The following is a 16,520-nucleotide window of genomic DNA, read 5'->3' on the forward strand; positions in this document are numbered from 1 at the left end:
GGTACGGGGACTGGAGAGCGGTGGGCGGAAGCAGGGGCTGTTTCGGATAGGCTGGTCCAAGGCCTCTCTGACGGGAGACATCTGAGAATGCAGACCGTGTGGACCTGCAGGACAAGCTTTCCCGCAGGAGGACCAGCCCATGCAAAGGCCCTGAGGCAGGCTGGTGCCTGGTGCATTTGAGGAGTGGTGAGAAGGTGAGGCCAGGGAGTGAGGAGAGGCAGCGCAACAGGCACCCTTAATGCGAGTGTCACCAGCCCCCCTCATCCCCGTGGAGCCTCCATAGATGGGGTGCTCCAGTTACATCCAGGGACACACGTGCAGAGAGTCACACAGCCCACTGGATGAGGAGCTGCCCAGCCCGGGCCTCCTGCAGCCGAAGCACTGTCTCCTGAGTGGGCCGCCAGCCGTGCCACGCCTCTGTGCTGACAGAGGCCAGCTGCATGCAAGTCTGATGCTCAGCCCTGGGAGCCGGAGCTGGAGGTCAGATCCAACAACAGCTTGACTCACCCGCATCTCTGGAATATCAATGCGGGCACAGCCATACAGCCAAGACGTGGGGCCTCAGAACTTCATGTCCAAGGAACCAGATGTCCTCCAAGAAGCAGGCCAAGACCCCACACTCCTTCCTGCCACACCCAAAGAAGCCATCTTCTTTCTGCCCTTGAGGCACAGATGTGCCCAGACGTGCTAGATGCACTTACCTGAGAGGACTGGAGACAAACTCAAAGGTGACCCCGTGGATGGGACTTCCTGCCCCATGCACCACAGAGGCAAGCTCAGTGGCTGGAAGAGTATCTGCAGGATTCAAATCCTAGCTGTGTGGCTTCATGGGAGTTACTTAACCTCTCTGAATCTCTGCCTAGCCATTGGTATCATGGAGTTGTCTTCAGAGCTAAATGAGGTAATATGTGCAAAGCACCTAAAACAGGACCAGGCCAGGTACAGTGGTTCATGCCTGTAATCCCATCACTTTGGGAGACCAAGGTGGGTGAATCACTCGAGCCCAGAAGTTTGAGACCAGCCAGGGCAACATGGTAAGACCCCATCCCTACAAAAAATGAAAAAAAAAAATTAGCCAAGCATGGTGATATACGCCTGTGGTTCCAGCTACTGAGGAGGCTGAGGCCCGAGGATTGCTTGAGCCTGGGAGGTGAGGCTGCAATGAGCTGTGATTGTACCACTGCATTCCAGCCTGGGCAAAAGAGTGAGCCCCTATGCCAAAAAAAAAAAGAGTCCAGCTGTGGTGGCTTACACCTGTAATCCCAACACTTTGGGAGGCCAACGCAGCCAGATCACCTGAGGTCAGGAGTCGGAGACCAGCCTGGCCAACATAGTGAAACCCCATCTCTACTAAAAATACAAAAGTTAGTTGGGCATGGTGATGCATGCCTGTAATTCCAGCTACTTGGGAGGTTAAGGCAGGAGAATCGCTTGAACCAGGGAGGTGGAGATTGCTGTGAGCCGAGATCACACCATTGCACTCCAGCCTAGGCAATAGAGCGAGACTCCATCTCAAAAAAAAAAACAAAACTACCACATCTGTGCCCACGCCTGTGCTGCTTGCTTGCCACTGCCTGCCTTTCTCCCTCGTCGGTGACTCACTGGCGTTATCTCCAGAGCCAGGCGGGGCCTGCTCTGCATGTCTAATCCAGCCCCAATGCTGCGGAGGCACCCGGAAGGGAGGGCAGCCTCCATGCCTTTCCCTGGTGCAGCCTCAGCCTTGGCAGGAAGGAGGGAGTCCTGGCTGCAGCCAGAAGGTCCACATGTGCCCGCACAGACTCACACAACCCCCGACACACACAGGCCCAGTCTACAGATACCCCTGCCAAGGCAGGCCAGCCAGTCCCATGACCAGAATTTCCAAGACATGCATCTCTACACAAACACACACACACACAAACACAACACACACACACACAAATATATACACAAACATAAATATACACACAAACACACAACACACATACAAATACTCACACACATCCTGGCCTGGCTGCCTTTGGAGTTCACCTTGCTGTCCTCTCCCCACCAGACCAGCCATCCCATAGGAACCAGGCTAGCCTGGGCTCCTGTAGTTTTGTCTCTAGCCCCATCCCTGGACACAGCTGCATCCCTAGCTAGGGCACAGCATGGGGTGCAGCACTCCCCAGGCCTCCCCAGGACTAGCCAGGTACCAAGGAGGGCTGGGACTCCAGGGCACATTCTGAGCTCCCACCTGCATGTGCCAGAAGCACATTTCACTCTGACAAACTGCTTTATTCCCATTTCACAGATGAGAAACTGAGCCCAGAAAGACAGAATGACTTTCCCCAGACTGCATAGCCAGTCAGGGGCTGAGCCAGAGCACAGGTCTACGTGGGGGAGCCGGACCTCTTAACCACCTGCACCGCTTCCACAATGCGAGCTGGAGGAGACAGGGTACGTGGTGGAGCTGGAGGAGACGGGGTACGTGGGTGGAGCTAGAGGAGATGGGGTACGTGGGTGGAGCTGGAGGAGACGGGGTATGTGGGTGGAGCTGGAGGAGACGGGGTATGTGGTGAAGCTGGAGGAGACGGGGTACGTGGGTGGAGCTAGAGGAGATGGGGTACGTGGTGGAGCTGGAGGAGACAGGGTACGTGGGTGGAGCTGGAAGAGACGGGGTACGTGGTGGAGCTGGAGGAGACGGGGTATGTGGTGGAGCTGGAGGAGATGGGGTACGTGGGTAGAGCTGGAGGAGACGGGGTACGTGGGTGGAGCTGGAGGAGACGGGGTATGTGGGTAGAGCTGGAGGAGACAGGGTACATGGGTAAAGTGCCTGGTCTCACAGCCCTGGCTCTAAGTCCTGTTCTGACACCTGGCTGTGTAACCCTAGGCAAGCCACGTTACTTCTCTGAACCTCAGTTCTCCCATCTGCAAAATGAGGACCAAACAGCTAGCCCATGGGTGTTTCACCTAGCTGCAGGGTCATCACTAGGATTCGTGACAGTCATAGCAGGTGTCTGGCCCAGGCAGGCCTCAGTCAAGGGCCACAGAATTGCCCATAGCATGTGTGGAAAAGGGTACGGATGGGAAATGCCAGTGCCAGGACTTACTTTAGGCACGGTGCCAATGCCCAGTCAGTACTGGGCCACTCCAGGTGCCACCTGAGAGCTCCACACCTACAGGACAGAGCCAAGTTCCCATCCCAGTTCTTCCATGTTCCCACTCTGTGGCCTTGGGAAAGTGACCTGCCCCCTCTGGCCTCCATTTCCCCATCTATAAAATGGGCATAGTCATGCTCCTCTGAAGGACCCAGAGCCCAGCACACAGTTGGCACCCAGGACTCACTCACCACAATTCTGACATGCATCCCAGCCTGGCCAGCACGCCCTCCCCACCGCTCCCCTCCCCGGCGCTCCTCTGAGCAACTCACAGATGATTTATACTTCAGAGGACGAATCAATACAATATACGGGCAAAGACATCTTTAATCTTTGGAAGGGATTAGTCTACAAGGTACAGCAGCCTCTTTCTACTGGCCGCTCAATTCTGATTTCAATTTGGCCAGCTGGAGTGCAGCACGCTCTCTCTCCCTTTCTTTTCACCTGCCAAAAGACGTTCCTCCAAATCAAATTTCATTTAGCGAGTTGTGCGAGGAGACACAGTTTAGCTGCCTAAACTGCCCTGACCAGGCCCCTGGGGCTGCTGCACACTGGCATGGGGCAGCCTTGGGAGGGTTTGGGGACATGGGAGGCCCAGCCAAGCAGGAAGCCAGGCCTCAGGGATGTGTGGCTGGTGCATGGGGAGTGGCAGGCACTGTGAGGAGCGCCTCTGCCAGGACAGGAGTGCCCCAAACTGAGGCACTTTTTAAAAATCTTCAGTAGGCCAGGAGCAGTGGCTCACGCCTATAATCCCAGCACTTTGGGAGGCCGAGGCAGGTGGATCACAAGGTCAAGAGATCAAGACCATCCTGGTCAATATGGTGAAACCATAAAATACTAAATCTACATAAAATACTAATCTCTACTAAAAATACAAAAATTAGCTGGGTGTGGTGGTGCACATCTGTAGTCCCAGCTACTTGGGAGGCCCAGCTACTTGGGAGGCTGAGGCAGAAGAATCGCTTGAATCCAGGAGGTGGAGGTTGCAGTGAGCCGAGATTACGCCACTGCACTCCAGCCTGGGGGACAGAGCGAGATTTCATCTCAAAAAAAAAAAAAAACTTCAGTGAACTTAACTTTTTTCTAACCACCCAAGACTTGATGTTTGTAAAACAAGTAAACAATAAGCTCACCGTCAGCCAAAACACAACGGCCAGAAGCACCCCATCCCGGGCCTCTCCTGCCCCTTCAGGTGGTGTGTCCATGTGTGCGCTTGTGAGTCCCCGTCATACCCTAGCACTTGCTCAGGGGCTGGCCCCGTGGGTCTCGGCGAGCACGCAAATGACAGAAGACAAGAGTACAGAAACAGGTGAGGCCTCTAGTCCTGGAGCCAGTGCGCCTGGGTTCCAATCCCTTCTCCACCTCTTACTTGCTGTGCGGCCTGGGGCCAGCTATCAGCCTCTCTGTGCCTAATCTTCCTCTCCTGCAAAATGGGGACAAGGCAGCATCTACCTCAGAGGGCAGGAAGGACTGCCCAGGACAGCAGGTGCTGGGCACAGAGGGAGGCCTGCATGAGTGCTGGAGGTGGCTTCGAGGCCCCTTGGGGCAGGGATTGAACAAACTGAACACTGAGGCTCAGGGGCCCACTAACCCTTCCCCCATCCTACGCCTTTGTCCCCAGATCCTGCAGAGGTCATGCCATGCCGAAAACAGAAAAGGCAGGAGGTTTGTTTGGGGAAGAGTTCAAGCCACAGGGGAGGAGAGGAACCCGCAGAGCAGGGTGGAAGGTGCAGCCAGAGGGAGGGTCCTAGGTCTTGGGTCTGAGCAAAGGAGAAAAGGACAAGGGTTAACCCCTTGGTAGGGGACTCCCACCTAGCAGGGCCATGGAGCCAGGCCCCTGGCTGGGTCTCTGCTGCTGCTGGTGCCCTGGGAGGGCTGGCTGCAAGGGCTGCCGCTATGGGCATCTGGGGGCGGCAGGTGACCCTGGGCTGGGGACCTTCACCTGGCTGGGGTGGGCCAAGAAGGAACAGCTTCTGGGGGCCATCCAAGGGTCCAAGGAAGGGGCTGGGCTCTGGGGCTCTGACATGTCTGCCAGGGTCCCCGGGTGCTATCGCCAGGCCACCTGGAGGCGGGAGTGGGGTGCTGTTCACCTCTGCTTCCTTTTGCTCTGCCAGGCTGCCACAGTGGGGAGTGGCCTGGAGCCTCAGCCACGAGTCAATGCTGCCCCACTTCCCGCCACCCCGCAGCCCCCTCCACCAGGTGGAGGCACCCAAGCAGCTGCATCTGTACAATTAAAGGGGCTTATCTGAGATTTATAGCAGGATTATGACTGCAGGGTGTTACCAACGGCCGCCTCTGGACACTGCAGTCCGTAGGAAAAGCAGTCGGAGTCCTGAGGCCATGAGGGTATAAATATACAGGCACTGGGTCTCAGGCACTGGCGAGCCGTGTAGAGGCAGGGCCTTGGGAGAGACCAGGGGCAAGGCAGAGGAGCCCTCTCTGCAGGAAGTGGGTCTGCCAGGGGGGAGAACGGCCTCCTTGCTTCCTCCACACCCTCGCAACAGGGACCCAAGGTAGTCACAGGCAGCATCCCTCGGCCCCGCAGCCCCCAGGAGCTGTCCCCTCTTGGCCCACCCCAGCCCAGGTGAAGGTCCCCAGCCCAGGGCCGCCTGCAGCCCCCAGATGCCCACAGCGGCAGCCCATGCAGCCAGCCCTCCCAGGACACCAGCAGCAGCAGAGACCCAGCCAGGGGCCCGGCTCCATGGCCCTGCTAGGTGGGAGTCACCTGCCAAGGGGTTAACCCTTGTTATCGCTCAGCCGCTTATCGCTGGGACACCTGAAAGCTTTATCACAGAGCCTCTGAGGACAGCAATTTAAGGCAATGCAGCAAGCTTAATGCGGGAAGGTGGCAGCGGGGTATGAGGGGAAGACCTTGAGGATAATAAAAACTTGCCAGAGCCCCTCAAACCCCAACCACAGGGACTTCTCCACTGATGCCCAAACCAGCACAGGCCTCCTGTGGCCCCTCCACCCCTCACCTGCACCACACAGGTCAATTTTAGGGACTCCAAATTCCTCATTCCTCTGGGGGTCTGCTTGTCTGTCTACCCATTTCCTGAGTCCCTGACAGCCCCCTAGACAACGCCGCTGGTCCCCACCCATCCCATCCTCTGCTGTGAGGACAGCAGCTGCCCCGCAGGCTCCTGCACCAGGGATGTCAACAGTCCCCTCATCTGCACACCCAGGTCTGCAGAGGCTCACACCTGCCCTGCACGGGAGACACCCAGAGCCAGGCGAGCCCGTGGGCCAAACCACAGTGCTCAAAGACAAGGCCAAGGCCCACTTGGCAGCAGCCAGGCAGTCAGAGTCCAAATCAGGCCCGGCTGGGGGCTCTCGGGGGGTCAGTCACTGTGCCGGGATGCCCCCAAGCCTGGCGTGACCGTGCGGCCAGGCACTTGACTCACCGTCCTCACGGGACTTCTGGATGAAGGCCTCCACACCGCTCTCGCCATAGCTGCCCTCTGAGGCCACCGTGGACACGTAGTTCCACTTGAGGGCACGGACGATGTCCACCATGGCCTGGGCCTGGTACGTGTCCGAGGGCACCACGCGGGAGAAGAAGTCGTAGCGGCTGTTGTCACTCAGGTCTGGCGCTGTGGAGGCGTAGCTGATCTGGGGTATCTGGGGGGCGAGAGGGGCTGCTGAGGGTGGCGGCTGGCCCCCACCCTGCCCAGCCAGCCCCATGCCCCTACACACCAACCTCCCTCTGGTCCCTACAGCCTTAGGACCACCACAGCCCGCCCCTCCCCATGGGTGCTGCCACCTTCTCTAGAAAGTCTCCCAGTGGCCTCCTTGGGGTCCCCTAACCACACACACCACACACACACACATACACACGTACATACACCACACACACATGTACCCTGGGAGCCTCTGGGTGCCTCAATTTACATGAAGAACTTAAAGATCCCAGCCCAGGGAAAATCCCCACATGCGTGAGATGATTCAGTTGGGAGTTGGGGTGGGATTTTGGTGTTGGGAGGGGTCCTGAGGGGTCATGTGGCCCATCCCATGTCCCTAGGCGACTCCTCTGGTCAGGACCCAGAAGACCCTGTCCCCACAGCTCTCTGCTGGCTTAGGCTCCTTCCTCATGCCCTGCTCAGAGGAGACAGAGCCTTGATTCCAGCCCCTGGTCCCCGACTCCACCCCCAAGGATGGAAGCCCAGGAAGCTAGCGGGGTGGGCTTCAAGAATTCCCTTCTCTCTGCACTGGGGACACTGAGCCCAGAGAGGCACCAGCATGCTGGGTGCCACAGCCCCTCCAAGGCAGAGTTGACCAGGCCCTTGCCCAGCCCCAGGGCTTTCCAGTCATAGGGCATCTTCCTGCCCCACCTGCCCCAGCTGGGCCCTCCCTAGGTAGATGTGAGACCCAGAGCCCCGGCCTCCTGCAGATAACACCCAACCATCCCCATGACAGGGAAGGGGTGTGGTCGCTTCCCTCCACCCCACGCTCCAGGGCCCACCCACCACTTTGCTCTCCTGGCTGGCCCACTTGGCCCACAGGGACCCTCCCTCCTGTGTTCCCTCTGCCCGTGCAGTTGTCCAGGAAGATGGAGGTGGGAGATGCACACTGATCTGGGCTGGTGTAGAAACTAACATTTTCTGCCCCTAAGGAATCACTCAGATTCAATCCTGGCCAAGAAACCTATGGCCAGGACTTCTGGCCCAGTGGCAACTGTGGGGGGGGAAATGTTCCTGGGACAGGAGGGTTGGGGGTGACCCTGGCAAGTGGTTGCCCACTTGGCCAAAGCCTAGTGTGTCCCCATCCCCAGGGACCACCTCCCAGACTGGTTGGCTCCCCTTCCTCAGGACAGGGGGCAGAGGCTCTGCCAACCCAGAAGCTTCACCTCAATATCCTGACATTCAACTCTGTTACCGAGCATCTATTTAAAAAGCTCACAGAGCTTCCTTCCAGTGGGAGGAGAGGAGCAAGCAAGCTAACAAGTGACTGGGACCATTCTCCACAGCAATGAGGCCTCACAGAGGGCGGCAGGTGGCAAGCCGGGAAAGCCTCTCTGGGGAGGCGACAGCCGAGCAGAGCCAGCAGGAGCAAGGATGGGAAAGTGTCGGAGCCCAGGGAGCGGCAGGTCCCAGCAGGTCCCTGGGGAATAAGCTTGGTGTGTGGGTGGCTGAGCAAGGGGCCTGTGTGGCTGGAGCAGAGCAGGATGGGGAGAATCAACACATAGTAGGTCCTACAGCCTCTTAATAAAGGGACAAATGACAATAAGGAAGTTAACTGGGGACAGTGAGGGTCCACCCTCCCCTTAGAATGGCCACCACCAAAAGCATGGCCCAGCTCAGCCACCCAGCTGACCTGCTCCACACCTCCCCTGTGGGAAAGGCCCTTCTGGGGTGAGGATGCGGGTAGGGGAAACAGCTAACTGGTTTTTTGGATTTTCTAAGCAACCGAGGGTTAACTCCCAAACCTCTCACTGTAGCTCTTGTGGTCTTTATACAATGGCACGTACTACATTATCCACTGGCACTGTTTGTAACAGTAAAACTCTAGAGGCTGGGTGCAGTGGCTCACGCCTGTAATCCTAGCACTTTAGGAGGCCAAGGCGGGTGGATCACAAGGTCAGGAGATCGAGACCATCCTGGTTAATAGGGTGAAACCCCGTCTCTACTAAATACAAAAAAAATTAGCCAGGTGTGGTGGCAGGAGGCTGTAGTCCTAGCTACTCGGGAGGCTGAGGCAAGAGAATCACTTGAACCCAGGAGGCGGAGATTGTGGTGAGCTGAGATCGCAACTGCACTCCAGCCTGGGCAACAGAGCGAGAGTCCGTCTCAGAGAAGAAAAAAACAACTTTGGAAACAACCTACACGTCCATCAAGAGAGGATTGTTTAAAGATGTTCCAGCCAGACAAGGAATATTACACAGCTGTGAAAAGGAATGAGGCTGATTTCCAAGCACTGCTCTGGGTAGGTCTCCAAGATATTGTGGGGTAAGAACAACAGCAATAAGGAGGCAGCGTGCAGGTGGCAGCTGCTCACTGTGTGAAAGGGGAGGTGCACACTCACTGCTCTGAAAAAACACACCTGTGTTGCCTCAGGTGAGGAGAGCAGGTGGCTGAGACAGGTTCGGGCAGGGACCTTTCACCTTCTACCCTTTGTAGATTTCCAGTATAGAACCATGCACATCTACCACCCATGTGGAAAGTAAATCACACTCATCCCTGAATCTATGTCCGCCCCTCCTGCTCTGCCAGCACGGACTGAAAACCAGCCCAGTCCTCTCTGCCTTGAAGAACACTTAGCAGAAAAACAGCACCCTCTAAAACGTGAGCTCTGGTTGGATACTTATTAATTCATTTTAAGGTTACTGTTATTTTGAGGTCTAAAACGGTATTCGAGTCATGGCTGGTTTGTTTTTAAGGAACCTCGTGTTTCAGAGTAGTTCCTCAGCCTTTGCACTATTCACACTGCACAGGGAGGTTAGTTCTTTGTTGAGGGGAGGTCCCTGAGAGGCAAGTGTTTTGTTTACCTCTCTCCGCTCGCCTCTGCTGGGCCTCAGCCAGGAGCAATCATCACGTGCCTGCCTCCACGCCCTTCCTCATCAGAATCTTGTCCTGACTTCTGGCGTTTCCTCCCACCAGGCCTGAGCTACCCAGGAGGGCAGGAGGCCCACTCAGGTTTCTGGAATTGCTCGACCCAGGCCTCACAGCTGGAGGCAGATGGAGACAGAGGACTCCCCTGGTGAGGTGGCTCCTTCTCACTCATCTCTATTCCTCCTTCCAAGCTCCAGGCCCAGGTGGTGCTCAGCACAGGTGGTGAGCAGTGGATGGATGGATGGATGTCCGGGCATCCGCTGTGGGACCAGCCCCGTTAGCAGCCTTCAGATCCTGGCCCATGTCCAGAGTCAGGCCCTGGCACACTGGCCCCGGCCCCATGGCACACACTCCATTCCTCCAGAGGGTGGGGGCCCAGCATGTGCTCCTGCGGGACCTGTGTGTCAGCCTGCAGGAGATCCCTGCACCGCTGACTTCAAGAGCCCAGGAGGGGCCCCTGCCCTTCCCCCAACAATTCCTGAGATGGGGGTGAGGGGATCACAGGCTCCTGAAAAGGGTCCTGGAGATAAGCCAGCCTCCTGCAGTGTGTCCACCTGCCAGCCCCTCCTGCCTGCTCTCCCCCCCAGCCTCCCTCCTCAGCTCCAGGCCTTCCCACATTTCCTAGGAAGACAGTTTCAAACAGAAATTGGGGAGCTACACTGCTGAAGTTCAAATCCCAGCTCTGCCTTTCACCAGCTGACAAGAAACTTGGGCAAGTTACTTCACCCCCCAGGCCTCAGTTTCTTCAGCTGCAGAATGGGAATAATTACAATAGTTGTCTCCCAAGGCTGTGAGGGTCCCCTGAGGGAAGTCAGGCAAAGCACTCAGAACAGCGCCTGGCAGGCGGTGAGCGTTAAGGGCCAGCTGTTAGGGGAACTGCCGTTCCTCCCACTGAACTTCCTCTGGCAGCAATCGCCTTCTCTTGACTCTCTCTCTCTGACTTTACCTCCTAGGACTCTCCCTCTCTGCTGGCCCCTCCCGCCCGAGCTCTCTCCATGGCCTCATCATTGTCATTGTCATTGTCACAGGGACATCCTGGGAATGCTATCAGCCTCTCCAAGGCTCTCTTGCCCCAGCCTGGAGTGGAGGGATGGGGGCCAGGAGGTGTCAAGGGCCACCAAGGGGCCACCGCAGGTGGGCAGGGAGCCACATCTGCATCTAAGCAGGTGACTGTGACAACCTGGCCCATGTGAGGCTCTGACGTCTCTTCAACTCCCACTGTCTCCGCAGCCCAGCCTGAGCAGGAGGGGGACATGCAATTTACATTCTCCTCAGAGAACGCTCCTCTCCTCTCTCCACAGCAGCAGTGGGGCGGGGCGGGGGGGGAGGGAGGCAGAGGTGCCCGCCCCGGTGCCAGCTGCTCCATCTCTCTGCTTCCTTTGCTTCCTTCACCCAACACTTTGAGCACCTACTGTACACCAGGCACTCTTTCAGGTGCTGGGGACACAGCACCTTGTGTCACGCACTCATAGGGCAAGAGTCGGAAAGAACTCAGATTCCAGCAGCCCCTGACCAAGCACCGGCGTCCTGCTCCAGGTCCCTCCATCTGTCCCTTTCACCTTCCTCTTTGTCTATCTCCCTCCATCCCCAGAGCCTATGACCTCATCTCTTGCATCCAAATCCCCCTGGCTCATCAAGGCCCAACTCAAATGTCACCTCCTCCAGGCAGCCCTCCCTAAGCCCTCATCCTCCAGAGGGGGCCTAGCCTCCCACAGCCCTGAATGTGGCTGCTCTAAGGGCACCAGGCATGCCCTGCCGGTATTACTATTCTCTGCCTACTTATCAATTCAACTGGCCTTCTAAGCACCCCACCTTATCCATGTAGGGCAAGGCCACATGGATAGATGCAGAGGTGAACCAGACTGATCCCACCGCAAACACCAGTCAGCACCTACTGCATCCTGGGAGACACCAGACACCAGGCAGAAAGTGCTCCACCGTCTGGGGCCCCCTGCGAAGGGATGGGTTGTACAGCCCCCTGGAGTGACACACAGTGTGCCTGCAGCTGCCACCCAGAAGAGCCTCAGTGGAGGTAAGGGGTGAGTGAATGAGGGGTGGGAGGATGCATGAATAAACCCTTCTCCCTCTTCCTCTCTCTCTGGCTTCTAGAGTGACAAGGAGGTCCATGCCACGTGGGGAAAGACAAAAGCTGCTTCCCAGCTTAAGCAACAATGAAGATGGATTCCAAGTACATCTGAGAGAGAGAGCGCGCGCAAGCACACACACGCGAGCACGGGCTACAACATGTGTCCTGAGCACATGGTGCCCCAAATATTCACTCATTTATTCCTCCTACAAAGAGACATGGAGCACCCACAGCCTCCAGGCATAGTTCTGAGGGCTGAGGATGGACTGTGGACAGCTGCCCTCAGCGGGCTCCAATCTAGACGGAGGCAGGCCATGCAGAGGTGCATCATAAGCTTCCGAGTCTGTTAGATGGGATGAGGAGCCAGGAGAGAAAAGAAAGGAAAGGAAGGAACAGGGGAGTGTTACAGAGAGTGACCAGGAGACACCTCCCTCACAAGGAGATGTCTGTGTCAAGACCCCCAGCGGGGAGGGGTATTGAGGCCAAGGTGTTTCAGGCCGATGGAGCAGCCAGTGCACAGGCTATATGTGCATATGTGAGCATGCATGCCTGTGGGAGCATGTGTACATGTGTGCATGAGCATGCATGCCTGTGGGAGCATGTGTGCATGTCTGTGTGAGCATGCATGCCTGTGGGAGCATGTGTGCATGTCTGTGTGAGCACGCGTGCCTGTGGGAGCATGTGTGCATGTGTGTGGGAGCATGCATGCCTGTGGGAGCTTGTGTGCATGTGTGTGGGAGCATGCATGCCTGTGGGAGCTTGTGTGCATGTGTGCGTGAGCACGTGTGCCTGTGGGAGCATGTGTGCATCTGTGTGTGAGCACACATGCCTGTGGGAGCTTGTGTGCATGTGTGCGTGAGCACGTGTGCCTGTGGGAGCATGTGTGCATCTGTGTGTGAGCACACATGCCTGTGGGAGCATGTGTACATGTGTGTATGAGCACACGTGCCTGTGGGAGCATGTGTGCATCTGTGTGTGAGCACGCATGCCTGTGGGAGCTTGTGTGCATGTGTGCGTGAGCACGTGTGCCTGTGGGAGCATGTGTGCATCTGTGTGTGAGCATGTGTGCCTGTGGGAGCATGTGTGCATGTGTGTTGGAGCATGCATACCTGTGGGAGCATGTGTGCATATGTGTATGTGTGAGCATCTGTGAGCATATGTGTACATGTGTATCCAGATACACACGTGTGCTTAGTGCCTGGATCTGCCCTCAGGCTGCCCCAGGCCTGGCCAGCGGCCTCACACAAGCAGCCCAGACATGCTGATCCCTGCTGGCACACAGGCGGTGACCCAGAATGCCCACAGTTCCAGCTCTGGGTAACTGGCTCCCAGAACCACAGAATCTAAAAACCCACTGAGGGCAGCTGGTCCACATCCCACACCATCCAAAGGTGGAAAGGGGAGGCTGGAGGGCAGGGAATGTGTCCCTCATCTCAGAGCCCATCCAGAGCACAGTCCTCAGGGTCTCGGAAGGCTGGAGCTTTGTTCAAGACTGTTCAGCTCAGTCAGGACTGAAATCCCCACCACGACCCCCACAAGGCCTGGTGTGCCCCAAGCCAAGTGACCAGACATCCAGGGTCAACTTCACAGACACCCCACGGGCTACCTGACAAAACCCACAATCCTCTTCCTGTGACCTTTTCTGTTAAAAGCGCCTTGGCTTTCCTCCTCTGCCCTAATGCCTGGCACAGCATGTAAGTGCCCAGCACCCATTGGAGCCACCCTGCCCAGGGCTGTGTGACCTGGCTTCGCTATGCAGTCATGCCAACCTTAGGCAATCAAGTGACCTTTCTGGGCCTCAGTTTCTTCCCCATAAAGTCATCACAGTCACAACAGAGAGGATCACATCAGCACATACACAAAAAGTGCTTACAACAGGCCGGTACATGGGGGCGCTGGGCAAATGCTAGATATTCTTACTGGAAAGAAAGGCAGGGCTAGGATCATTGTGCCCATTTTGTAGATGAGGAAGCTGAGGCTTGGAGAGATGATAGTGTCCTCTGAGCAACCCCACCAAGAGATGTCAGAAACAAGGTTGGGCCCCTGCCCCTACTCTCCTGGGCATGACCTCCAGGCCTCTGGTTCTTCCCCACCCTCCCTGCTGACTCTGCTCTTTCTGTTCCACCAAGAGGCCAGGCCAGGCCACCACAGATTGAGACTGGGATCTTGCAGCCACCTCTGGCCACCAGCCTAGACCCAGCCAGAACCCAGGCAGACCTTAAGATCCTCACCCCCCACCTTCTCGCCACCCACAGCCCCTCTCACCCAGGGAGCAGGGGACCCTGCACTGGGCAGCACAAGCCCCAGGCTTGGCTGCCTGCTCCCTGCCCTTCTGATCCTTGCCTGCTTCAGGCCCTCCACCACCTGGCTCTCAGCATCAGCTGTTTGCCTCACAGATAAAAGCCAGCAATGCTTTTAGGTACATGAAAGCTGTGGCAGACAGGAATGTGTGGCTCAGAGAAAGAGGAAGAGAGTGCCGGCTTCTGAAGACCCTGCCTGCAACATTCCCCACCCTGACCCCTCAGGGGCCTGAGTGGTGTACCCTCCCCCACTGGGCCTTAGCTGCAGAGATGTGGGGGTCCAGAGAGAGGGGGTTGCCAGCTGCTCTTCCCTTCCTCCCTCCCTCTGCGGGTTGGGAGCAGGTCTTACCTGTGCACCCAGTAGGGCTCCCTTCACAGAGCACCCGAGCACCCCCTGGCCAGGTGCTGGGGACACAGATTTAAATAACACTCAGAGAACCAGCCTACTTGGGGAGTCAGACTTGTGGCTGGGACAACGAAGATTCCCCCAACCTCCCATGGGCAAGGGGAGAGCCACAGGGTGAGGGGATCAAGGGCAGGGCCTGGGAACCAGGCTGGCTGCTCAAAAAGGCCCAGCCACAGGCGCCTCCCAGGCCCTGCCAAGGAGGGTAGGACTTTTCCAGGAAGCAGGGGAGCTGTGGAAGGAGCCTGAGCGGGGTACAGGGGTCAGAATGGCCCTCAGCCTTCAGGGAGGGAGTCTGGAGAGGCAGTCCTGGCAGCCCAGGAGGAGGAGGCAAGTGCACTGCAGACACAGCAGCTGACACTGCCTGAGCTGGGACAGGGGCTTCGGGTGGAGGGGAGGTAGGTCGGCAGGCACATAGTGGGAGACTCACAGCATTGATGATTAATTATATGTGGTCTCAGAGAGAGTGGGGACCAGAAGGGGTACAGGGCGGCAGCAGAGGGAGCAGGGTGGGGCCAGCTCACAGAGAGAACGCCAGCAGTCCCTGGCCTTCAGCCCTGACCAGGCCCATCCCTGATGCGCACTGCTGGGTTCAGGAACAGAAGACTAGAGTGACCCAGAAAGCTTGGGACAGCCCCACGAAGGCCTCACACACCCACACCCTCCATGGAGCTGCCCTGTCCCCAGTGACCAAAGAACAGAGCTAGGGGAAATGGGGTAGGGGCACCTGGCAGGGGACTAGGTAGGCAAAACTGGGTAGTCTTTGGAAGGAGCAAGACAGGCCACAGATTGGGAGACTGTCCTTGCCCCAGCACCTCCTCCAGAGCCACACACTGGGTCCTCCCTCTTCAATGCCGCCTTCCCCGACACCTGCCAGAGCCATCTGGGCAGCACCGGCCCCTTCCCCACAGAACCTCCAGGAATTCGAGTCAGGCCTGCCTGGGTACTCACCTCGGGACTTGATGCCCTCATTCATCAGGTCTATTCCTCTGCTCTGTGGACGCAGACCAGCTGCCAACTCCTGCCCTGAGCATCCGGTCACTTTGGGGCCTGGCCATGTGCCCCGTCTGGCCCTTGCTGCCGGCCTGTGCCCCAGTGCAATTGATCCGTCTACAAAGGCCCTCCCTGGGCCAGCCCGGACTCGGCCTTCTTCCTGGTGGCTGGGCCAACTGCAGTCACCACCACAGGGCCCTTGGCCTCTCCTGCTCTGCTCCTCCCCCAGGCCTGGAGATGGACTTCCCCTCCACCCAGTTCCAGGGTGGCCCTGGCCCTCCTCTGCCCCTGTAACCTGTGTCCCCTGGCGCAGCTCCCTTCCTATCCCACTGTGACCTACAGTTTCCCCTCTGTGATGGAGAGTGCGCATCAGAGGGTCCTAGGGTGCAGGCACTATCATCAAAGACAGCAGAACTGGCCTTGATGCCCCTTTGCCTTGGCTGCTGCTGTGGCCACCAGCCTCCCCACATACACTCTCCCAGCATCCACCTATGCTCCTTGGAAACTCTGTCGGCTCATTCATTCATTCACTCCTTGACCAGGGTTTACTGAGCACCCACTGAGTGCTCTGCATGATCCCTGCCTTCCTGGAGCTGACATCCTAGCAGGAAAGACAATCCATAGTAAATGAATACACACAGAGCTAATGCTGGGTGCTGGTCAAGGGCCATCAGCCAAACACTTCCAGCTCGCTGCCTTCCTGGGGCCACTTGAAAAGTTCTGGACAAAAGGTCTGCTGGGAGCAGACCACGCCTATCCCTTCTGTCCCACTGCACTGAACTGCAGTCGTGAGACCTACAGGGTACACACTTCCTCTGCTACAGAGCAATGGGGCCCTGAGCAATGTTCTAGCCAGCCTGGGTCCCTAAGCAAAGCACCCAGCCAACCCCTATAGACATGGAACACAGCAAGTGTTGAGCTGACACTCTTTTAAGCCCCGGAGCTTTGAGGGCTGTTTGTTGTGGCAGTGTTGCCTTGCCTGTGCTGACAGACACAGGGAGTGGTGAACACTAAGCTCCAGTTCTGGAAGAGCCGGGAATGACTCTTATTTATCTCCACCTCAAGGGCCTG

General features: G+C 57.3%; 1 protein-coding gene across 27 annotated transcripts in view; it reads right to left on the reverse strand.

Moving 5' to 3' along the window:
• Positions 1–16,520, reverse strand: part of GRM4 (glutamate metabotropic receptor 4) — a 151,169-nt gene that overhangs the window by 88,633 nt on the left and 46,016 nt on the right. For 22 of the 27 annotated variants that reach the window (XR_013534167.1, XR_013534168.1, XR_013534172.1 and 19 more), the window contains exon 3: positions 6,524–6,740. The exons of 2 other annotated variants lie outside the window; for them this stretch is intronic. Coding sequence is in view for 15 of the 25 variants with exons in the window: in XM_078368983.1 (XP_078225109.1) it covers positions 6,524–6,740 (217 nt within the window). In the remaining 10 variants the exon portion in view is untranslated. Of the gene's footprint in view, positions 1–4,252; positions 4,543–6,523; positions 6,741–15,407; positions 15,734–16,520 lie in introns of those variants that run through there. 3 more of the 27 variants (XM_078368994.1, XM_078368996.1, XM_078368999.1) reach the window with 2 other exon arrangements.

The sequence above is a fragment of the Callithrix jacchus genome, chromosome 4 (genome assembly GCF_049354715.1).
Source record: "Callithrix jacchus isolate 240 chromosome 4, calJac240_pri, whole genome shotgun sequence".
Lineage (NCBI taxonomy): Eukaryota > Metazoa > Chordata > Mammalia > Primates > Cebidae > Callithrix > Callithrix jacchus.